This window comes from Pseudorca crassidens, chromosome 12 (genome assembly GCF_039906515.1).
Source record: "Pseudorca crassidens isolate mPseCra1 chromosome 12, mPseCra1.hap1, whole genome shotgun sequence".
NCBI lineage: Eukaryota > Metazoa > Chordata > Mammalia > Artiodactyla > Delphinidae > Pseudorca > Pseudorca crassidens.
In genome coordinates, this window is record NC_090307.1 from 7,899,412 (window position 1) to 7,924,322 (window position 24,911).

The following is a 24,911-nucleotide window of genomic DNA, read 5'->3' on the forward strand; positions in this document are numbered from 1 at the left end:
CCTTGCAGTGTGTGGGCTTCTCATTGCGGTGGCTTCTCTTTGTTGCGGAGCACAGGCTCTAGGCTTGTGGGCTTCCGTAGTTGTGGCACGCGGGCTCAGTAGTTGTGGCTCGCAGGCTCTAGAGCGTGGCGCATGGGCTTAGTTGCTCCACAGCATGTGGGAATCTTCCCGGACCAGGGCTCAAACCCGTGTCCCCTGCATTGGCAGGCGGATTCTTAACCACTGCGCCACCAGGGAAGTCCCACGGCTATGTATGTATCTTAAGGCAGAATTTTTTCAAAGGTGGTTGTTAGACAACTGTCCAGGGGGATAAGTAGAGGTGTCTGCATGCATAGGAAAGAAGATGAGGGTGTCTCCTGCTTCAGAGGAGAAATCGCTTACTGCTATTGCCGAGTGTGGGCCTGTTGACGTCCAGGAGGTTCTTCACTCCCAGCTCTGCTGCAGCCCCTCTGTTGTTTTGCTCTGTCTGTGAGCATTGACGCTGTCATTTAACACAGCCGTTGGTGCTGTTATACAGGATATAGTGTCTGGAACACTTTGATTTGCTTCGTCATAGTGATACGACACTTTTGAAGAACTAGCTTCCACACAGAATTACTATGGAAAATGAGTAAGATGAAGATAAATTACAGAAGTTTCGTTTTTTAAAAAAATTTCTTACCTTTTTTGTTTTTAGTTGTGATAAAACTGGAAAATATATACTATATCTAGGAAATGAACATCTTGAACACATATCCCTTAAACTGTAAAATAATTTGTTCAAGACACATGACTAACAATTTACATTTCAAAGCAATTTTGATGGGAATTAAGCATTGATAGATTTCATTAAGATTCCCAATGGTACAAACTTTTTACTCCAAATAGAGGTGTCATTTACTGAGTTTGTTAGGGTCCTTGTGACTGGGTGCAGTTAGTATGCATCTGTGACACCTCACTCAGGCAACACGCCAGCACACTTTCCAAGTAGGATCTGCCTGTGGATTTCCGAGATGCTCGCCTGAGTACTGGTTGTAAGTGTAGTGTTCACATTTGTAACACATCAGCCAACTATGAAAGTGTAATCTCTCCATAAGTCACGTGTTTCTGCATTTCCAAGTTGTTTAATGAGGAATAAATCCAAAGAAGAATATTTAGATTACTCTTGAGAATAGACATAGTTCTAGGGGGCAAAGATTCTTAATTTCTTTCCCTGTTCCAGCTTACCTGAGGTGTGTGACACACTCCCATCACTAACTGTTGGTCACTCTTGTGGTGATTCACCAAGTCACCCACGCCCACCCCACCCCGCTGTCTATACGTATGACACAGAGGAGTTTCCATACCGGAAAGGTCACCGGGGGTGTGAGGTAGATGGAATGAAGAGCGAGCAAGGTTAGAGGGGGTGAATGTGCTGGTGCAGAAAGAGGTGACGAGACCTTAGCCAGGCAGGGAGAGCGGGGAAGGAGGGAGGGGAGCAAATACGAGAGACTGAGGAGAAAGAAGAGACATGTAGAACGATGTCCAGGCTCAAGTCTACGCAGGCGAGCCTAACAGAGCGGCCTGTAGCTGGGAGGGATCCTTATGTTGGGTTCGCACATCGCAGTGTAAAGTGTCTTCGGGCTCTCGGGGTGGGAAATGGCTGGTAGTCGGCGGATTACACGGCTCTGGGACTCTGAGGGGCGGTGCAGGCTGGGGATCTTAGGAGCTAGCAGTGCATAGAGGTGTTTGTAGCCGTGACTATTGTTGACATTTCCCAAGAGAGCACGTAGTGAAAGCCTAGGTCATGTCCTCAGAAAATATAACTGTTGGAGAGGAGACAGAAAACAGCTGAGAAGGGAATGCTGGAGAGAGTTTTGAGGTGATCCAGGATAGAGGGACTGCATGGAGGCAAAGAACAAAGAGCCCTTAATAGTTGCCACAGTGCCTGAGGGTTTGACAGCCGTAAAGGTAGGAGCGACTTTACCAGCCTCATCAGTTCAGAAAAGAAATTGAAGTAAGCTGAAGATTAAATAATAGCTGGGAAATGACAGCATTAAGAGTACTCTTCCTAGAAGCTTGGTTCTGAAAAGCAGCAGTTATAATTTAGGAATATAGCATCAAAGGAGGCTAGTCTGTATGTTTACTCCTAACATGTAAAGTGCTTAAATATAAACAGAAATGAGCAAATCGGGGCCTAGTTATTAAAGAGACAGGAAGGGAAGAACTAATAGATGGGTAAAGATCCCTGAGGAGGCACGCGGGGCTGTGTTCCAGAACACAGATGGGCGGATCAGTCTCTGCCCAAAGAGCACCTGTTCCTCACTGCCAGGCAGGAAGGGTGAGTGCAGGGATACACAGATCAACCGTGTGGACGGAACGGCGGAGTAGAGCAGGAGCCCGTACCTCATCGTGTCTGTCTTCTGTGTGAAACAGTAAGCAGGGTCATCTGCGGCTGGCGTAGGGCTGTGCTCCAAGCCTGTGGAGAGTGGGGAGTAACATTGGGAATAACCCGCCCACTCTCTTTATGGAGTATTGATACTCCATAAAATTGTGTAGGGCATTATGTGAAGGCCCACATGTGTGCACATGGGTCTACAAATTGCCTAGTAACTCTGTTCATTAAAAAAATTGTTGCATTTACTGCCAATAGTTATATTTTATCCATAATATTGTCCCAGCGGTAACTGATCTTTGTAATAAAAACTGAGTTACTTAAGAATTATTGATTTAGCATAAAATTTTGACTGAAGTTTATCATATTCAACTTATTTAAAAACAGTAATCTACTTCTGATCTATCTGTCTAGCTACACATATTAGATATATATACATATACCTACACACAGGGAGGGGGGGGAGGGGAGAACTCAGAATTGATCAGAATGTTTCCTTAACCAGAAAATCCCTTTTCTTAACCATATCATAGCATTTATAAGAGTTTATTTAATGTTGCAAGATATCACTGTCTTGCTTAATTTACATGTTCAGAAGCTGTTTTTCTACATTTCTGACCTAAGCTGCGTATCCTGGTCACCCCAGTGTTGCAGGGACTTCCGAGACTGGTCAGGCTTGTGGTCAGGGCAGTCTGGGTTGCAAGGTGCTGAATCTGTCCATAGGATTCCTTTCTCTAATCAGAACAAAAATCAATTCAGTTTTTGTCTCATGTTGGTGACAAGTTTTTTGGCTTTGATTTTAATTTATATTTTCATTATTCAGACTAATGCTGCCCTTGTTTCCTTCCTGCTGCAGGAGGCAGCCCTGGAAGCTCATCTCGTCCCTGTCTTGCACTCTCTCTGGCCTTGGCTTCTGATGGATGATTCACTGATGCAAACTGCCCTGCAGCTGCTTTGTGTCTATACTGCAAATTTTCCAAATGGTAAATGGAACCCAACACTGCCTTTCAAAAGTATACTGCAATACTAATCTTATGTAATGTTGTTAAAGTGGAAAAATGTATATACATTTTGAAGTGTTTCTTCCACTTATTTGAGGGTATGTTGGTTAGAGGTATGCTTTCTCACAGGTATTATAAGAACGAGCAGTTATGTTACTATATGTTTGATGAGACAGAAGAGTCATTAGACAGCTCAGGGAATAGAGAGGGAGAAACTGTCGCGATTATATGGCAGCGGAACGTTGAATTTAAGAGGAAAATTGAGAGTGAAAATTATGATGGAAGACCTTAAAAACAGGTTAAGATTAAAACTTAAAGAGATTCTAGAACAGGAGGCTGGTGTGGTGAAAGGTAGTTCTGGGTTCGGTTGGCTTGGCGACAGTTGGTATCATTGGGGTGCCTCTTTCATTCCTGCATTTGACAGACTTTTTATTGAGAACCTCCCAGGGCCCTGCATTGTTAGAGGCCAACAACTAAGAGAGAGCAGAGCAAGCAGGGAGGTGACTTGGGAAGAGAGGAGAAGGTGTGAGGTAACTGTTTGAGGGGAAGGAAGTGGGGGGCATTGCGGGCAGTGTGAATTTTCCATGTAAACTTAGGGTCTCAGGTTTAAGGTTTAGTCAGCAAGTTTAAGGTTTGCGTGCTTCTTCTAACAACAGTCAGCAGCGTAGCAATTGGATTCTCCCGGTATCAAAAGACAGACAGAGAAAGGACCGGAACTGAGAACATTCACAGCCATCTTGGCACTGCTGTGTGCTGGGGGTGGCTATTTCCTCCACCCTGGAGCCGCCTGTCCTGTTGCCCGTCCTGTCGCCCACTCCGCGTGCCTCTGGCCGTGTGAGCTGGCGGGAACAGAGCCTCAGGCTCTGTGCTGTATGGAGAGCACTGCAGGGCAGTGTCATCCTTGTTTTCAGGCCGCTGCTGTTGACTTTTTCGTCCCCACTTCTGCTCTCACTGCCCCCCACCCCGGCTCACGGCCTCTCGCAGTGTGACCGGCGGGGCACGGCGGTCTCTGAAGTGTGGCCTCTGCACATCATCCTTCTTTACCCCACCCTTCACTCCTTAATTTAGGGTTTAGGGAAGTGTGCTTAGGGGAAGAAAAGAATCCGTTGCAAAATACTGAACAAAAGAAACATATATTGGGTTGGCTAAAAAGTTTGGGGTTGTTCCATAAGATGCTACAGAAAAACCCGAACAAACTTTTGACCAACCCAATACTTTACGATAAATCTTTGAAACCGTAATCTATGTTACTTACATACTTACAGTAGATGCAAATATTAGAATGTGGTTCTAATGGAGGAAGAAGCTTTTTATTTTCCTGTCTTTTTTGTTTCCAAGCAAACCTGCATCATTTAGTGATAGTTTTATGTAACATGAACGGAAACCTTGGTATTTGGATACTGCTGTGTAGTGTGAATACAGGAAAGATCACTCTATTTATTTGTGTTTACTTTTATGAGTTTATTTTACAGAAAGTATTTGATTCAGATCTAGTTGTACTTAAGTTAGCCTCCTTGCATGGACTTTCACAAGCTAATCACACCTTAGGCTTACGTTACAATACAGTCAAATGCATTTCTAATTCTTTTATGATTATTTTTCTCCTTTGATAAATCCCATATGGTTGTTTAAATTACTGAGTAAACACTGGACTCTGGAAAACCAGTTGATGCTACTGCTGGCGCTCGCTGCTTGTGAGCTGTGTGACCTTGAGCAAGTCACTGACACCTCTGAGCCCCGAGATGCCGTTTAGCGGACATGGCTGGTGGCGTTTGTCCTGTCCTCCCACCCCAGGGTTTCGTGGTCCTCATTTTTTTCTTCTGGAAAATGAAGGCATTAGACCACAGTGTTTTTAAATGCTTTATTGAGGTCATTAGGCCCTCAGTCCATTAGATCAGATGCAGACATATCAGCACCAGCCTTCAGTGCCATTGCAGTTCACAGGCTAATGGCCGAGTCCTTTGATAGACAGACATGCTTTACCACTCAGGTTGTTGAACTAAAGCATGGAGCCGAGACGACGTTGTGATGGACTGTTGTTTTTCAAGGTTGCAGTTCTCTCTGTTGGTCAAGTTACGGACAATATCCTGTTCAAACTGCACATCGAGGGGCCCCTGGCAGCTCCCTGATGCTGTGTATCCTGAAGATGGCTTCCCAGGTGCCTCTCGAGAACACTGCAGTCCAGCAGATGGTTTTCATGTTTCTTTCAAACCTGGCCTTGTCTCATGACTGTAAAGGGGTAATTCAAAAAGTGAGTACTTAAACTCTCCTTCCTATCATAAAAAAGAGACTCAGTAAAATAATCCTTTCAACCGAGGACATGTGTGAAAGTCTAGAACTCAGTTTCTAGGATTAATTATTATGATTTTAATGCATTGTATTTTAAAGGATTGTAAAAGGATCAGGAGGTTCACTTTGTTTAAAGCCTGTTGATAGATGATACATGAAAAGTGACAGAAGCTAGAATATGATCACACCATTCCCTTTTAGTTTGTCTTCTTAGCTTTTGGACTGTATTTTCTCTCTCTCAAAGATGACGGTTTTAGGGCTTCCCTGGTGGCGCAGTGGTTGAGAGCCCACCTGCCGATGCAGGGGACACGGGTTCATGCCCCAGTCCGGGAAGATCCCACATGCCGCGGAGTGGCTGGGCCCGTGAGCCATGGCCGCTGAGCCTGCGTGTCCGGAGCCTGTGCTCCGCAACGGGAGAGGCCACAACAGTGAGAGGCCCGCGTACCGCAAAAAAAAAAAAAGATGACAGTTTTAGAAAGACAGCTGTGTTACATTTATTTGAGATCATAAAAGCGATATATTGGTCTTTAAACAAACAAAAAACAGACCAAATTGAGCATAACAATTCTAGTTCAATTTACATTGTCAAATGGTTTATGAAATGACGGCCCCTCCTCAAGTTAGACCTAAGTTCTTTGTGGCACACAGGTGACTTTTCAGTCCCTGAGACTCCTGTGCCAGAACGTGACTTCCCGCCGCTGGTTTCAACTTGGGCGCTTTAAGAGGGACGGTTGGCTTAAGCAAACCCAGTACACATGTTCCCTTAGGCTGTATTTAGGTGCGTGTAAACAGGATCCCTAATTTGGAAGATTCCTTAAAATTTGAATATGATCAGATTATCTGTTACTTACTAGTACATAGTAATTTGAATGCTTCCCTTTCATTTACATGAAGGCCAAGGTAAATTGCAAAAGTTGACCACATTCATAAGAATTGAGTCTCCTTTTCCTCTATTATATCATCTCCCCAGCCACCACCCCCTCCAAAAACAAACACACTTTGAGTGCAATCTCTAAATAAATAGCAGTCTTACTAAACAAAGATCTTCTCAGTGGTATGTTGGAGCTAACTCACGCTGGTTCATGAGTGTTTTTGTTAATTTTCAGGAGTTTTGCAAGCCAGCTGACATCTTGGTGGTATCTTGAAATCAGCCATGGTGGGAATATTCACGCCATGCACATCAGGGACCTACTGCTCTCACCTCAGCACATGGCTGGATATTTGCTGTGTGTGTGTGTGTGTGTGTGTGTGTGTGTGTGTGAGAAGTCATCCGCAACTGGATTTTGTTGGGCGGGGGTGGGGGGGCAGTGCTTTCTGCCACTTCCTTATGGAGAGCACACTGGTAGGAAGCAAAGTAGGAATTCCCAAGTGGAATATAAATGCTAATCTTGGATCTGATGTGTGACTGAGCTGACGCTTATTCTTTTTAAGCTTCAGTTTCTTCATTCAAAAAAATTTTAGAGTAAACAAAATGATCTCTAAGATATTTCAACCCCCAATCTATGATTTTGGTAAGGTACTTAAGCATATTTTGTTTTTCTCCTTTTTTTAAAAAAAAAATATTTATTAATTTGGTTGCGCCGGCTCTTAGTGGCGGCAGGCGGGCTCCTTAGTTGCAGCATGCATGCGGGATCTAGTTCCCTGACCAGGGATCGAACCCGGGCCCCCTGCATTGGAAGCGCAGAGTCCTATCCACTGTGCCACCAGGGAAGTCCCCTTAAGCGTATTTTGATATAAGTGTGATCGGACTCCATTTCATCAGATTTTCATTTCAGGTGCAGATCAATCAGGTTATTTTTCCTCTGCTCTAATTAGGAATCCTCCGAGCCTTCCTCTGCTCATTGTTATGAAGAGCCCTGGACACTTTCAGCTACACCTCCCATAACTCATCTGTAGTTATTAGAAAATGTAGCTAATGCTATTTTGTACAACTAAAATTCTAAAATCATCTCTTTTCTCTCTACCACGGCATATTTCTTTGCATCCTACCCAGTGCAGGAAATCGTCTAAAAACGTCTTTAGGCCCAGCAAAAAGAAGGACTGCCCAGAGCATATTTACAGTTTAAAGTACTATCATATATTTTATCACTGTTGTCAACTCCAGATCCCCAAGATCATGGCAGAATCTAGCTGAATGGGAAAGACAAGGGATGAATCTAAAAAGCACTAATTTGGGCTGAGAGGTGGGAAGAGATGTGAGTGATGGCAAGGGCAGGGCAGAGTGGGATGCAGTTCTGCAGTTTACTTGTTGCTTGGGTGGTGTTGCTAATGTTTCTGTAGCTCGTTTCGTTCTTGTACTCAGTCCTTTTATGTAAAAGTGCCAAATTTATTTTATAGATTCAAGCCAAAATTTTGATTTAGGTGTAGGGGAACCCAAGAAATAAGCCAGAATAGGTTGTTAAACAGGAAGAAAGATGAGCTACTCTGGAGAGTTTTGAAAGTTAAGCGATTGTACTTCTGCACCCTGATCCAAATGCCTGTGGTTCCCATGCTGTCCTGGGCTGCTTCTTGATCTAATACTTTTATGCCCTCTTTCCTTGTTTGCATACAGATTATTCTAGGCAATAAGTTATCGTCTTTCACATAGTTCAGGGTTTGGTGTGGTTTTATAGAAGGGGTTTTATTTGGAGGTTGAAATGACTCTTACAGTTAAGTAATGGAGCTTTCTCATCTATAAGTTTACAAGAATGACATGTAGCCACGAGAAATCATCTGTAATGATGAGCAGCTGGGGTAAAGTGAATATAAGATGTACCCACAGATTTTTTTTAAAAAACACTTGTCGTTGGTACTACCAGAGTTGTTAACTGGTGTCCAAGACTGACTGAGGTTTTGTTTCTTTTTCTTTCCTGTAGGATCGCTTTAAATGAGGAGCAAAATTGCCAGAAGGCAGACAGAAAGAGAAAACTCAGGAAGCCTGAAATAATCCCCAAACTGAATGATCTGCCCTAGATAACTAGGAGTTGACTAGTTACTGTATCCATCATCAGGAAAGGATTAGTGAGAATTAAAATTTGAGCACTTAAAATTTAAATTAAAATTTAAGCACTCCTTAACCTTTTCACTTATACCTGGAAACAGTATAGATGGAGTATTTGGAAGGTATTGGGAGGAAGGAGAAATTAAAGTTGGGGAAAAGAGGAGCAGAATGCTAGTACGTGATCTCTGAGGGACTAGGAAAATAATGAAAAGACTCAAGAGGAAAATGATATTCTCTCTATTTATCCACAGAGTAACTTCTTACAGAACTTCCTGTCTCTAACATTGCCAAAAGGAGGAAATAAACATCTCAGTAATCTGACCATTCTTTGGTTGAAGTTACTCCTGAACATATCGTTTGGAGAAGATGGGCAGCAAATGATCCTGAGGCTCGATGGCTGTTTAGACTTACTTACAGAGATGAGCAAATTCAAGCATAAGAGCAGCCCTTATCTACCTCTTCTTATTTTTCATAACATTTGCTTCAGCCCTGCCAATAAGCCCAAGATCCTGGCTAATGGTGAGTATTCTGCCTGTACACCACACGCATCCATTTATACGTGTGGTTATTCAGGTGAAAACACAGGATAGTTTATAAATAATGTGCCAGGTGCTTATTCATCATGCGCCACGTTCAAGGCACTGTGGGAGGCTGCAGCTGTAGGGACGAATTGAATCGGGTGTGATTCCCGCCCCTGAGTTGCTGCTGAGTCTCCCGGGTTAACAAGTCGCCGCACAACAGCCAGGCTGGATCCAGGAGGTGGTACCGAGGTGGGCCTGGGCCCCACCTCCCTCCTCCCGTCCCTCGTCCTGGTCCCCTGACTCCTCCACGCCTTTGAGCGGGCACTGCCCTGTCCGTGGAGCCTGCCCAGACCAGCCTGTCCACGTGGTAACCCCACCTCTTCCTCCTGCCTCCCCGCCCTCTCACCCTCTGCGCCCTCCCCTGTTTTACGTTTCCCCATAGCACTACCACCAGCTGCTACACTGTGTTTTCAGTGTATATCTGTGTGTTCCTCGTCTGCCTGCACTGGAACATAAGCTCTTACACGTCAAGAGGTTTCTGCCTCTTTTGTTCATGTTTATCTGGAGCAGCTAGACTCACGCCCGTCACTAGTGGGTGCCCAGTGGGTGTGTGAGCTTGAGAGCCACACTGAGCAGTCAGCAGAGTTCAGGACCCAACAGCACATGGTGACAGTAGCTTCACAGCGACTCCATTCTCTGATCTCAGGACAGATGGAGGCGAGGATCGGTGAGGATTCAGAAAAATTTTGGAACAGAAGGAGCGAAATGGAAACATCTGTTTGTGCAACCATGTGCTGTTTCTGTGAGGGGTGTGTGAATTTCAAGTTTTATGAGGAGGTGTGTTATCATGAAAAGACAAGAGGTGGGCTCTAGTCTCCCACGTACCTGGTGCCGGATGCCAGGCCCTCGTGTGCTCCCGCAGCGTCGCCTGGGGCAGCTTCTCCGTGTCCACTTTCTTCATCTAGAAAATGGTCTCTCCTTTCTTGACTTCGGTAGAAATCAGTTGTTAACACATAAACTGCCTGGCACTGTTTGTGGTACATGGTAGATGCTCCAGATGTATTAATTCTCTTTCCATTCATGTTTTTCACTTAAACTTTTCTTAGAGGTGTTTTTCTATGAAACGCGGAGTTTTCCAAGTGGAAAGGATTCTGCTTACATTTTGTTGTGTATAGTCATGATTCTATTTTTCTGATAATAATTATTGAATTGCTAGAAATGCAGGGGAAGATTTTAGAAGCTCAACCAGCCTTTAACTTACCTAAATGAACGATGATCTCCTTTCCCGTGGCCCCTCTGCTGACTCTGTGTAGCTGCCATGGGGGAGGGGCTGGGGGGGTGGCTGCAGTGACTTGTTTCCAGGTTTCCATCCTCCTTCGCTGTGTCTCCCTCAGTCCTTACGTTTGTGAAATGAGGGTGATGTTAGGGCCTTACCTCAGAGGGCAGTGAGACGGCCTGTGTGAGGCGTCTGTTCCTCTTCCTGCCATCACCTGTTAGCATTCACCTTTCTCAGAATAAGTGTTTTCTTTGGGGACTGCTAACTGCAATTTTATTATTGAGAGAGTTGGGAAAAGGTCAGGCTTTAGGGAACTGAAGGAAAAGTCTGCATTTTCCATTTCTGGATCACTCAGGGTTTTGTTTTTTTTTTCCACAAATAAGATCTTTTATTTGTCACCATTAAAAGTCTGAATTTTAAACAGATTCTTAGACTGTTGGCTCATATCCATTAGCTCATTCAACTTTAGCACCTGTCTCATCCCCAATAGCTTTTCCAGGACTACTACCTTCACCCTGTAGCTCTGTGAGTTTTCCCAGTTCAAACTTGGGCTTCTTCAGCATTTTTACTTTTCTAACAAAAACATCATGGACCTTTTCTGTGTCTTTTCCAGTGCTGTCTGGAATCAATTTATTGACCACCTTTTTCAAGTCATTTTTCTGCTCCTCTCCAGTCATGATTTCCATCATCTTCTTGTGGATCTGGTGGACTTGCTGGTGCCGGGCATAAGAGGTCTTCCCGAATCTGATTTACATTTTTTAGTAAAACCCACACAGAAGAGATGAAGCAAATAACCGTCGGTAGTCTTGACATCAACGTGAGCTTCAATCATGGTCTGCCATTTTTTGACCATGGGGCACATTTTGTCATGCGTAAGATCCACGCCATGGAAATTGGTCAGGCCGTTTTTGCCCTGAACATCCTCAGTAATTAGCTTGAATTTTCTAAATGCAGCTTCATCATTCTGCAGATCATCAGGGCTCACTTCAAAAACACGACCCTTGAGGCCATCAGATGTGATTTTGGTTCCTTGAGTTCTCGTGACCAGTATTTTCCCAATATTTCTTATATTGAACATAGCTGGTACTTTCGCATCATACCAATCTTTCTTAGAAAATTGGTCAACCGCTTTCTTCTGGGCTCCCTTTTTGCTGCCTTTCATAAGATGCTTGTTACTGTTGACTGCCAGGGTGCTGCTCAGAGAGCCAAAAGGCTGGATCACTCAGGATTTATTTTTAAACATTTCCTTGTATCAGCAATGTGCTCTCTCCTTCACTAGCTTAAAGAAGTAGCTTTCCCCAGCCCCACAGATGTGAGATCAGGGGCCTTCAAGGCAGGGTAGGAAGCAGCAGCTGTGCCGTTTCTACCTGGATGTGTCGCAGGCACTGCCTCCGTCTCCACTTGGGGATCCAGAGGGAATGCTTGGCAGGGTCAGGCAGCTTGAAAATCTTCCCAGCAAGGCTGCGTAACTCTGATAGTAGCACCCAAACATCCAGTCTAGATGGCCAGGAGTAGAGTGGGCAGTGGGGCTTGACTTTGCTGTTTAAACAGATCCAGAGTACTCCTTGTTTCTGGTCATGTCAGGGTAGGTCTCCTCTCTGAAAACAAGAACATGCTAGATAAAATATATTAAAATTCACCTTAAAAAATCAAAGAACTGAAAACATAGTGGGAAACTTCTAGGCCAATTTTGATTGAAAGTGTGTGCCCAGAGAGGTAAGAAGTTTGTAGAAGGCTCTTTAGCTCCCAGGACATTTGCCAGCTTTGTGTGCTGGGGCTTTTGTCCAGGAGTGCCAAGAGGGGAGGGGACAGACGCTGGCAATCTCTGGAGTCTTATGGACCATCCTGCAGGTATTGAGCTGGAATCCCAAAGAACTAACCTCTTAGAAAGAGGATGAATCAGAATTAAATTGGTGCCCCAAACCTCATGCAGGCAACTAGAAAGAAAAGAAAAACAAGTGTGAGAATGGGCACCACAGACTGCCCCTCACAGCTCTGCACCCCAGACACACATAGACAAGTGGCCCATGACCTTGGTTGGAGCTGATCCTCGATTGACAGTGCTGCTGGGGGCTAAGCAGAAGCAAACTGCCCTCTGATGGATGGAGGACAAGTTTGGACTAGGCCTCAGGGAACCTTCACAAATAATTTTTCAAAAGCATCAGCCAGTATACAGTTAAAGATGACCAAGCTTGTCAGGAGAAATGGCAACATGAGTGAGAAAGAGCAGGGGGAAAAATACCAACTTATCTGCCTAGATTTCAGATGCTGGAATTCTAAAACACAGATTTGAAATGACTTTATTTATACAGTATTTAGATAAATAAATGACAAACTTGAAAGTATTTGCTGGGAATAGGAAACTGAAAAATTGAAAGATTTGGAAAAAGAACCAAGCAGAGCTTCACTGTTGAGTATGATAATCAGTTAGCCACTTATAGGTGTTTAAGTGTAAATTATATATTCAGTTAGTCACACTAGCTACATGTGGCTATTGGCTATCTTATTAGACCACATACATATAAATATTTCCATCACTGTAGGAAGTGCTGTTAGACAGGACTATTCTAGAACTTCAGTAGCCAAAATTAAACACTCAGTATACATGTCTGGCAGCAAGTTAGGTGCAGTGGAGGAGAAAACTTAGGTATTAGAAGATAGATCAGAAAAACAATATCCAGAATGCAGCAGAAACAGCTAAAAAAGATGAGAAAGGATTAAAAGAATAAAGGGTTTAAAATAAAAAAAAAAAGGTAAGTGACATAGCAGATACATTGGGACAGTCTAATTGCATGTTTAATTGAAGTCCTCAAAGGAGAGGAGAAGAGAGGAAATGTAAGCGAGGACAGCTAAACATTTTAAGAACTGTTTTCGTCAGACACTAATCCATAGATTCAGGAGACTCAGATAATTTCGAGCAGATAAATAAAAATAAATCCACGTCTGTTCTCGAGGTTATTTCTATGTTTCTGTGCAAGTTCAGTTCATACCTATTTGTTAAACTTAAAAATGTTTTACATGCTTTTTTGTATACATATTATATTTCATAATAAAATGTGTTTTAAAAAAAATTGATCCACTTGCATTATCAGAGGGGACACTACATTAAGTGACCTATACATTATACAGTACCTATACAGTACTTTATTAAAAATTTTAAGAGATAGTAACTGGTTGAAGGAGTTATAGAAACTTATTTAGATCATGGGTTATATGTTCTGAGTGTCTGATAAAAAGTATGGAAACATGCCTGGATGATACTCAGTTGGAGAACACAGAAATCACCCTCCCATTTGATGATGGTCCCTAAGAGTACCAGCTGCCACCCATCACCTTACATGATGAATTGCATCAGGTAACAGTTGTATATATATAGCCTGGGTCTGGGTAGGTTATGATACAGAGGTGGCGGGGAGTGCAGAGCAGGTGGTGAGGCAGCAGGGGGTAGTCGGCAGAGAGTTGCAGCGCTCACACCTCACTTCCACGCTGTCTGTCCCTCTGCTGCACACAGCTCACTTTATGGAGCCGCTTTTTTTTTTTTTTTTTCTGTAAAAGATTTTAAATTTCTTAAAATTTCTTGAAAAATGCTAAATAAGATTACTTGAAATCATTTTTGTTTGCTTTAGTTATGGAATCTTTCATCCAACTAGTATTTATTGAGCCCCTACAATAAACTTGCAATGTGAATATTCATCAGTGAGCAGACACACAGAGTGTACCCTCAGCTAGGTTACAGTTTCATTAGGTGCATTCACTGAGGTGGGGATAATGCATAGAGAGAGTTCCCAATAACAAGTGTTTCACCCCTAAGAATGCAGCATGTTTTTTAAAATCACACATTTTAGAGGGAAAATAATTGGATAGAATTTAATGATCCATACAGTTAAGTAGTAAAATAGGTTCATGTATTGTTCTGAAACACTTGGACGATCTCCTTGGGGCTAGACATCTGTACTTTAAAATGAGTAGGCTGCTGCAGATAATTTGTAAGTCTTTCATCCTCTGGCCAGCTTTGCACAGAGGGGCTGTATCTTGTGTGTTGTTACGCCTTTAAAAAACATTTTCCTCTCTCTCTCACACACACATACACAAACATGCCTTTGAAATGTTTAGGCCTTTTTTACAAGGCTTAACTAATATGGTATTTCTTGACTATTGTTTTATATTGTAGCCCATGCTATTGATATGTTTGTATAATGTCTTTATAATTTATCATAAGACCAAGTCCTATTTTCCTGCATGTGAAAATGTGAGATATGATTGAACGGCTCATTGATAAACTCATTGTGTAATGGCTTACTTCTGCTCTATCGTTGTCTTTAAATGAATGTGCCTTTGTTGAATTAGGGCCTAAAAAGTTAAGCAGCCGTGGCTTCCCTGACAGTTCTGTGCCTGCTGTGAAAACAATTTGTTTCCAGGTGGTTCTCCCACATACCACATGTTATAAAAGATTGCTTTTGCCAACTATTTATTTGTTTGGTGGGTAAAAAGGGGTTATCTGACCAGTCTAAGATATGAATACAATGTATTGTCTGGGACTGAACTTTTTTTTTTAATGTGCTTATTATTAGAAAAAGTCATTAGTGTGCTAGCTTCCTGTCTGGAAAGTGAGAATCAAAATGCTCAGAGGATTGGAGCAGCTGCGCTTTGGGCGTTGATTCACAATTACCAAAAGGTCAGTTCTTAAAATCATTGTTGTCCCTAGGGGGCAAACACCAAGGCTGTCCGGAAGTCAGAGGACTGTCAGAAAGGAAAAAATCAAGAGTCAAAGATAGTGTTGCCTTTGTGCATTCAAACCATTAGTAAACTATCTGTCAAAGTCTTTCATGTAATCATTTCAATAGGAGGTGTCTCAGTTCCAAGTGTTTCTCTCTCGAGTGAATTTTCCCTGTGAATATAACTTGATTTACCATATTGGTACAATGCTAGTATGAACTGTTTCTTCTAAAAGACGTGTCAAGGAAAAACTCATCTTGAAATCAGGCCGAACAATGAAGTTTTATCCAGTGGCGAGATTCGCCTTTCTCTAGGACACGTCATCACTGAACTTTGAAGTCAGCTCAGTCCTTGTAAGGCTGTGACACAGGGCCGGCCCCAGGGGAACGGCCAGCAGGTGGGACTTGCACCTGCTCTCTCTGGCCTCTGGCCTTCTCTTTGATTGCAGACGTCTCACTCCTGAGAGAAATACCTGTGTGTACCTAGTGGCTGAGTAGTGGCCAGGTGACAGTGTTAGGATAGATGGCCATCCCCAAACGGTGCTCACGCAGCTGGCCGTCCCTGGTGCGCACTGGCTGGTGTCAGCACTTGTGAGGACAGAGGCTGCTCTTGTCACTGTCACCCCTGTACCCCCAGGGCTCAGCACAGGGTTATGCACTTTGGAATCGCTCAGTAAATACTTGTTGACCAACTGGCCGACTGCTAGTATTGTGTATCCTTGATCTGAAATCTGAGGTTTGAGGAAATAATGAAATACTGAAACTGAGATGGTATAGTTTAAAATAGCAAATTGAGATCAGGGGAGAAGGGGGAAAAGGGCAGGGAAGGAAGAACATGGGACGGTAGAGTAAAAATCAAGTCAGATAGGGAAGGATGTGGGCGGTGGCACAGTGGGATGGAGTAGTGTAGAATCTCTAGCTACATCATTCTCTTCTGTAGTATCCTGTTTAATACTGTAGTCAGCAAGCGCAGACTTAGTATTGTGCTATCCTGATAATTAAACACATGGGAATAAATCTAATTGATGGATTGCTCTATATTATCCTAGGCAAAAACAACTTTGAAAAATCCATCAATAAAAAGAAGAGTGGATGAAGCATATTCCACAGCAAAGAAAAGTAAGTTTTATTATTAAAGAGATTATAGTTAAACTTGGAAGCTGTTCCCTGAGTTCTCTGATTAATGATACATTTGGACAGTTCACAGCAAAATGGCAGTTTTCTACACTGATGTTCTACACTGAGTTTGAGGAGCTTTTATGCTGAGGCATTGTGAAGTGTGCCAATACTTGGTCCATGTTTTTCATTGTAACATTTTTTAAAATAATAAAATGTTCTAATAGATGAATGTTTGAGATACAGTATTTTCTTGACGTGTCAGTGATCTTTCTCCAACTCATTTTTTTGTATCACATTTCTTTTTGCCGGTGGCCACCACTGTGCTGAAGTATGTTCTTACATGACAAGAACTAGGCCCAATTAGAACTGACCTTGAACAGAAAATGTTGATCTAACGTCAGGGAGTTGAATTACAATCTTCCAAGAATAGATCCCATTGCCCCTGCATCCACTCGGTCCTGTGATGTGACCATGATATGAGGCAGGGTTTTCCTCTCAAAGTGCATTTTTCATTTTAAGTGATAGCAGTTTTCAATGAGCATTATTCTCTAAACCTTTTTTCCACTAAGGTACTGAACTGTGTCTTTCCTGTACTGTGTCTGTTGGCTATTAATTTTTATGTTTTTATAGTGTAATTTTTTTGTAAGTGGTTTGGTTTGGGGTTTTTTTTCCCCCCCTTCGGTTTGTTTCTAGCTATGACCATGAGTTTCTAGAGGCAGTGAATGTTTGAATTTATGTGGTAGGAGGGGTGGTCCGTAGAAAGAGCAAGGCATTCATTTGGGATCATAGGTAATAGTATCCATTATGGAGGTATATTGATTTTTGTTTACACTCTGTGGCTAAACCAGTAATTAAAAATAAATTCCATAACTTCTTAATTTTTAAAATGTTTAGTATTTTAAATATTAAATTAAAAATATTCTTATAATGCTAGCACTCAAGAATTGGAATAGAACTTTGTCACAGATAATCCTATTCACATGTGTTTGTGTGTGTGTCTACTGTTCAGTGCAGTGCTAAAGTTTAATAAATTGCTCTTCTGTGCTCTAATTTTTCTGTCTCAGCTTTCTTAAACTCAGAAGAAACTCCTCTAAATGCCTATTATTTGAAATGTCTTGAAAACCTTGTGCAGCAACTTAACTCTTCATGAGCGCTCTGAGATGCTTTGCCCCGAAGCCAGCGGCCACCGGACAGGTGAGCCAACCTTGAAGCAAGTTGTGTGTAGGCCTGTCCCTGAAGACGTGCTAAGCCTCTGCATCAAAGGGCATAGAGAGTCCTGGGAACACAAACTCTTTTTTTTCTATGCAATGTGTTTTGTAAAAATCCTATTTATCAGTTATTTAATAAAATAAAATATTTTTAGCAACTGAAAATTGACTAATAATTGCTGCTTACAGGCTTTTAGCAGTCTCATGAATATAAATTTTAGGAATGGAAAGAAGACATTGTGTTCTGATTTCCTTTTTTAAAAAAATTTTTACGTGAAATTTGGCTCATCAATACAAACCCTTATTTTTCAAAGCATACACATCAGTGAAGGAATATTTGTAGTAAATGTGTATAATTTTGTGATTAGCTTCTTTTTGCAATTTTTAGTGATAGTAATTCCTTTCCATATGATTTATAAATGTGTTATATTTTATTATTTTCACCTTTCAACCTCTGAAATGTTGTGTAATAAAAAAGGAAGAAATAGTGTTTATGGTCATGTACTGTGGCCTGGGTTCAAATTCTGTCTCAGCTCAGAACATCATGAAGAACAGGAATGTGAAAAATCTAGCAGGAACAACTCTGTCAAGACCTCCTCACATAACTCTTAACTAACATGTAGTTCTGAACTCAGAACTTAAGATTGGGAGTTCCCTGGTGCTCCAGTGGTTGGGACTTGGCGCTTTCACTGCTGTGGCCCAGGTTCAGTCCCTCATCGGGGAACTAAGATCCTGCATATACATACACATACACCACACACATATATACACACTCATTATTTAGGAAAAAGTTTTCTAATTAAACTATGATTAACAAGAAAAAGAAAAAAAACTTTTTTTATTAAGTACTGTTAGCAAATTGCTATCATTAATAAAATAAGCCATGGGATGTTATTTACGCTAGAAGCATGGGGACAAAATGCTGAAATAGAAGCAGATAAATTTGTAGTTTCTGAAAGTCATTCATTAGAGATCTGAAAAATAGGTCTAGGAAGTTCAGAAGTTTCTGGATAGCCCAAATTAATTTGAAGCAATGGACATGCCAGTATTCTGAAGAATTCTAAGAGTAGGAATCTTAGGAATTATTTCTTCCTTTTTTCCTGGTTTCTTGTAGTCTATGTCATTTTCTTGGTATCACCTTTAAGCCCTCATTGATGACTGATAGAACAGATTTCTCTGTAACTTCCGTTTAAAGAGCTCTTTCTATGTCACAGGCACTATTCTCCAAACATTTATTATTTAATCTGTCTTTCTCTAAAATACTGCTGTTGTACCTGTGTTAGAGATGAGTGAATGCAGTGGCTAGGTGATCCGTTTGTGGGTGATGAAGAGGGAAGTTGAGGTTGCAGGCAGACATTGATCCTGAAGTGTCTGTATTTAGGGCCTTGAGCAGTCTGGGGGACGAGGCAGCCCCTGGTTTTGAAAACAGAGGAAACAAGTAGAATAATTAGCTGACCTAGTTGGAGCCTTTCCCCACTCTTCCTAAAATCTTTTTCAGAAGTGAATAGCTGGAAGTACTTTTCTTTGGTATTCTGTAAATAATGGAGTGAAAAATAGAATTTGACCATTTAATTGCAGGTCACCAGTTTTCCTTTGTAGTGTTAGATTAATACAGATGATGAGTATATTTTCCATCATTAGTCTTGTGGCTGCACCTTGTCTACCCCCCATTTCCTGGGATCTGCTGCTTGACCCATGATGTTTCTCAAATTCGGCAGATTGATGAGTAGGAATAATGACTGGCATTCCTGTTCCTGCCATACGAGGTGTGACCACAGTTCTTTCGGGGAACGTGGCGAAGTGGTTAAGGGCATAGGGCTCTGGAGTCATATGGACCTGGGGCCAGCCCTGGCCTCACCCTGCACAGCTGCAGGGACCTGGGACAGCCTCCAGGCCATATCTTCCGCTGTCACTGGGGATAAGTATACCCACCTTGTGAAGTTGGGGAGAGGATTGAGTGCCCAGTCTTCTCTGTGTACCTGGTACATAGCTCATTGTCTATTAGATGTTATCAGTGATTGATTATTCTTACAGTCTCAGAAATGTATCTCTCTTTCATTAAAGCATTAACTCTTTTGTGTCCTTGCAATGCTTCTCTCCCTTTGGGGAGGGGGATGTGCTGGAAAGTGAGTTTTGTTGTCAGAACTAAGGCTCCCACATTCCAAAAAGATCATCCGTTTCTGGTGGAGGTGCACATCCACAGTCCTGAGGTCGCTAAAGGCACAGACATTGAGCAAGTCGTCTAAGTCTCACAAAGCACTGCATAGAGGTGCTAAATACACCTGGGTGACCTGATGCTTTTTCTTCTTCGGCTCAACAGGTTGTCTTTTTTTTTTTTTTTTTTTTTTTTTTTTTGCGGTATGCGGGCTTCCCACTGTTGTGGCTTCTCCCGTTGCGGAGCACAGGCTCCGGATGCGCAGGCTCAGCGGCTATGGCTCCCGGGCCCAGTCGCTCTGCGGCATGTGGGATCTTCCCGGACCGGGGCACAAACCCGTGTCCCCTGCATCGGCAGGCGGACTCTCAACAACTGCGCCACCAGGGAAGCCCTCAACAGGTTGTCTTGATTGAATGTCAGTTGGTGAAATATTGCCCCTTCTCCATCTGAATTATGAAAATGGAAAATACAAGAAATTATAACCTTAGCAGCCGGAAGAAAATCTTAGCTTACAGAACCCATCAGTTTGGGAGCAGACCTTTTCCTCTTGCCACCTGTTGTTGGCCTGTGTGATCCAGGAAGTTAGGGGAATGGATGATAAAAGGCCATTGTGAATTAGGAAACTTAGTTTTGGGGAACTTAGAGCTTATTTTTCTTAAGTCAGAAGTTATTCCTCAAGGAAATTCCTTATAAAACTCAGGTAACAAGTCTCATACATAGGCTCAGGATGTAGGGAAGACCATGCCAAGACCTGGGATTCTGAGGTTTGGCAGCGAGACACGAGGGGCTCGGCATGATACTGTTTTAACTGTTCCCAACAACGTTCATCTTTGTGTTTCATTTGCTCCTTCTGCATTTGGGAAATCTGCTTCAGAAAAAAAATCTGCTTTTTTTAAAAAATGGTGTTTCATAAAAGATCCATATGGTAACGTTCAATAAATTTCTTTTTAACTAATTTCACATGAAAGCCAAGAGAAATGTATGTGCTTTAATGTAGACTCCAAGGGAAAAATTCTTTCATGCATTTCTTCTTTTCCAATGACGTCTCTTTCCCTGTGGCCTTACCCGTGCCTGCAGCCGTGCCTTTGGAGCGTCTGCGTCCCATTTGGTTCATTCCTCTGGGCAGCAATGCTTGGTGTTCTGGTAGCAGATTGCTTGCAGTTCTGGAAACATGACTTCCTCAGATACTCTGTTAGAACGTTCTTCCCTTGGCTTACCCTGGGAAGAGACAGATTATAAAGCGGAAAACTATTTTTAATCGTTTTCTGGTGTTATTTGTAAAGATTGGATCGCAAAGAATCAGTATATGGATATGATACCTCTTATAAAAAGTTACCTCATATCTCTTAGGAAAAGCCATGATTGCAGAGTAGAAAGTCCAAAATAATAATGGCTTCAGTGAGAGAAGAGTTTCTTTTTCTGTTTTTTGTTTTTTTCCACAGCCAGCAAGCTCCCCACCGCCACCCTGGGGTGGGGTGCAGTCCCTGGCTGACAGTGTCCTCAGGGGCTCAAGTGCCCATCCTTCTTTGATGCATTCTTCCTTCGGCAAGTTGCCACGTGGCCATCTGGAAGGAAAAGAACTCCCCCAGCTGTCTGTTGCCCCTTTCAGGAGGCTTCCCAAAAGAGCAGTCTGACAACTTGCCCTTAGGTCCTTGGACAGAACAGTGTGTTGACTACAAGGGAAGCGAAGGGTTGTAGTCCTGCAGCGGGGCTCACTGCACGTTTAGTAACACAGGCCTCTGCCGGGCAGAAAGGAACAAGGGGTTCGGTTAGGCAACCACCAATCCCTGCCCCACTGGCCAACGTTCTAGCTGATTTAAGAGAAAAACATGATACAACTAGAAGTTAAAGTATTATGTTCCCAAATTAAAAATAAGAGGTTAGATGCTTACTGAATTTATTCGATCTGCGTTTAGACTTTGTGATTAAGTCTAGTTGCGTTTAGAACTGGAAATAGTACTGTCAGAGAATAAAGTAAGATCACTTCCTGGTGTGGGTTTATTCCCATGACATGAAAGCCTTCAGTTGTCAGAACCCACCTGCTTATCATAGAGAAATATGGCTGTGAAGACAGAGTAGTTGGTCTGAGCAGATACCAGCATTCTCAATGATAGTTTAATTAATCAAAAAATTAATTGGAAGATTAAAAAATATATGTACTTTTACCATTTATTTCAAATATGTAAATATGTGTTCATTACCCAGTCTCTTAATAAGGGCTGAGGCCTTTTTTGAAGGTAGTTCCTTCACTGATGTTATGTTTTGGGGCATAAATCACATCTCTGGACAATTTCCAGTTTCAGTTTCTGGAAGTGGAGCAAAAACTAAGACACTTACTAAGCGATCTAAACCTCAACCTCTTCCAGATTTTTCTTTACCATTTTATCCAAGAATTCTTCCAAAGTTCTATTATTTCTGACTTTCTTTTGTAGTTAACTCACCTCACCAGATTCAATAGCAATTTGTAACTCTTGTTTCTAATTCTTTGCAAAGCATCCAACTTAGCTCTTATAGAAATAATTATTTTTCATCTTACCGCTGTCCTTAGTATTTAACCAAATTCTATAATTACAGTAAGGAGTCCAAGCGGTACAGATGTTTTAGGAACAAGTACAGCCAGATCCTGGTCAGTATGAAACTCGCCGAGTGGAAGCCAGAGAAGCCTGTGCTGGAGGGAGGTCCACTCGCCCCTGTGCTCATGTGCTCTGGCGTTGGTTGGCCGGTATGTTTATTGAGAAAATGGAGAGAATTGTTTAAGCTTAGCAAATCCGTTCTCTGGTGGCCAATAAAGAGAGGTTATACTATGAGCTTCTAAGGTTTCTTGAAACTTTGAACATCCTCTTGTTTGTTTTTGTGGCTAATCCTTGCCTGGCTCCCTGTATTAGACACAAAGAAGGCCAGAGGATAAAGGACACGGGTCCTTGTTGGACATTATTCTCAACTTACCTTGTACCTTCTTCACATTCTCTGGCTTGCTTATCCGTGCCCTTTCTTCTCCTGCCTCTTTGGTTGAATTCTCTAACTTTCCTCCACCCGTGTGCCTCCACCCACCTTTACGTTTCCATTTCTGCCTGCTTTAAAAGGCTAAGATCAAATGTCACGTCTCCCGTGAAGCTGTGTCAGATTCCCCAGCTGGCAGGAAAGTCTTTACTCTTTGAGTTTCCACACCAATTTTAGTCGTGTTTTTTTTTTTCTTTTCACTTTTATATCACTTAGCGCTTTTCACCTTGTATTATACTCACTTGCATAAAGTCATTGTTCCCACTGTCTGCTTCAAAACAGGACTTCTGACTCAGCTTGTGACTCCATGCCTCCCACAATGCCTCACAAAGCAGGTGTTCAGTTTATATTTATTTACATGAATGAATGAATGAGTGGATGAATATGGAAAATACTTTATTAACAAAAGCTACAGAATTTCATAATGTAAATTAGGCTAAAATTCTGTGGACTTTGTCAAAATGCCACTACTATAAGTAGTTTTTTATGAGAATAGATTTTTGTTAGGTTCTAAAAATAAAGAATGAAACCAAAAAGCACTGCTTAAAAACACTTTAAAATCCTTAGAATATTTTTTTAGTTGAGCAGAGTAGGAATAAAACCGCAGTATTTTAGATGTGATTTGAAAATATAACCAGCACTGACATGGAACAAAGATTCTAGCCTAAACTTGCAAGATCCATTGCTTACTAAGAACCTTATTTGGGCTATTCTTTTTGGGAGGCAGGATGTAGCTTTTTGCAAATAGGACCTTAAATTCTGAAAGTTATATAAGCTGCAACCCCAGCAGTGTGGAACAAACAGAAGAAGCCAGTTTGCATTACCCATCCTGTGTAAAAAGCACAAATCAACAGATAACCTGTCAGCTTCCTTCCAGTTCCTGTTTCTCAGTGCCCACATTTGGCAGCAGCAGGCACTGTGAGAACCTGACTAAAATAAACATGACACTGCTTTGCACAGAAAGAGAGGAGGGGCAGCAGTAAAGGCCGAAAGGAAGCTTTTAATACTTTGACTTAAAATTGGGGAAAATGCTTAATCTCTTGGTACCATTGCAATAGGGAAAGAAGTGTGTGATTGTATCACTTTACATTTTTCATGCATATTTCCTATCCACAGTTGATAATACACAGTTCCATTTGCAAGGTGAGGATAATACTACAGCTCCTGCACAGTGATTTTGAGTTTTGACCCAAACGGGGAAGCTTTAAGTGTACAGAGTCTGATTCAAAACTGGTAGATCCGGGCTTCGCTGATGGCGCAGTGGTTGAGAGTCCGCCTGCCGATGCAGGGGACACGGGTTTGTGCCCCGGTCCGGGAAGATCCCACATGCTGCGGAGCGGCTGGGCCCGTGAGCCATGGCTGCTGAGCCTGCACGTCCGGAGCCTGTGCTCCGCAACGGGAGAGCCCACAACAGTGAGAGGCCCGCGTAAAAAAAAAAAAGCTGGTAGATCCAATGTATATGGCATTTGCTCTGTCTGATTTAAAGATTTGAAGTTGTCAAGGAGACTGGGGCTGGTACTAACAATGATGCTGAACCATCAGGACTGCTGGTCCCTCCTCCCAAATTCACTCCCAGGATGGAGAGAGAGAACGGTGAGCAAACCCTGGTGTCATGGGGCAGCTGTTGGAGCTGCTGTGTGTAGGGGGAGGCCGTGTCTTTGGTCATGGGCAGCAGACAGCCCCACAAGGCTGTGTGAGGGAAAGCACACACGGTGGGTCTGTTCTCACTCCCACCAGCCATTGCCTTGAGGGAACCAGTGCCTGCCCCTCCGTTCACATCTCTGGGTCTAGGGTGCGCATGAGCAAACTCAAGGCCACAACACAGAACCCCTGCAGTGGCGAGGGGCTGAGAAAACAGGTGGAGCTCACTGATCTCCATCAGGCCCTGCTGTGCCCTGCCGCTTCAGAGCCCCAGGCCTGGGCACTGCAGTGGAAAAGTGTCTCTTCCTAACGCGGCTTCTCACCAAGCAGGGGTGGTTTTTGGAGTGTGGAAGTGACTGATCGATGGGTGCCCTGGACCCGCACTCTCCACCCCTTGAGCTGACGTGGCCCCTACAGATGAGCGCACCGCCTTTCACGGTACTTGTCTGACATTCCCACAGGAAGTGAGCTCACTGGTCAAAATAACAAGACATTAGAGGAATATGACCACTTCAAAAGGAAAATCACATGCTGGAAATACATTTTCCAAAGAAGCAGAAATGTTAAAACAGATGAACCAGGAATTTTAAATTAGCCAAATTTAAAGAGATAAGGAAAGAAATTAAAACTATAAGACCCAAGTGAGAAAACAT

At 42.6% G+C, this 24,911-nt stretch overlaps 1 protein-coding gene and 1 pseudogene across 4 annotated transcripts in view; one reads left to right on the top strand and one right to left on the bottom strand.

The window, feature by feature from the left end:
• RTTN (rotatin) overlaps window positions 1-17,627 on the top strand; it is a 138,045-nt gene extending 120,418 nt beyond the window's left edge. For all 4 annotated transcript variants that reach the window (XM_067698857.1, XM_067698859.1, XM_067698858.1 and 1 more), the window contains exons 44-49: window positions 3,210-3,336; window positions 5,403-5,605; window positions 8,875-9,142; window positions 14,992-15,095; window positions 16,185-16,254; window positions 17,319-17,627. In XM_067698857.1, the coding sequence (XP_067554958.1) occupies window positions 3,210-3,336; window positions 5,403-5,605; window positions 8,875-9,142; window positions 14,992-15,095; window positions 16,185-16,254; window positions 17,319-17,404 (858 nt within the window). In that variant the 3' untranslated portion in view covers window positions 17,405-17,627. The remainder of the gene's footprint in view (window positions 1-3,209; window positions 3,337-5,402; window positions 5,606-8,874; window positions 9,143-14,991; window positions 15,096-16,184; window positions 16,255-17,318) is intronic.
• On the bottom strand, window positions 10,837-11,588 carry LOC137203204 (small ribosomal subunit protein eS1 pseudogene; annotated as a pseudogene).
• Window positions 17,628-24,911: the final 7,284 nt, after the last annotated feature.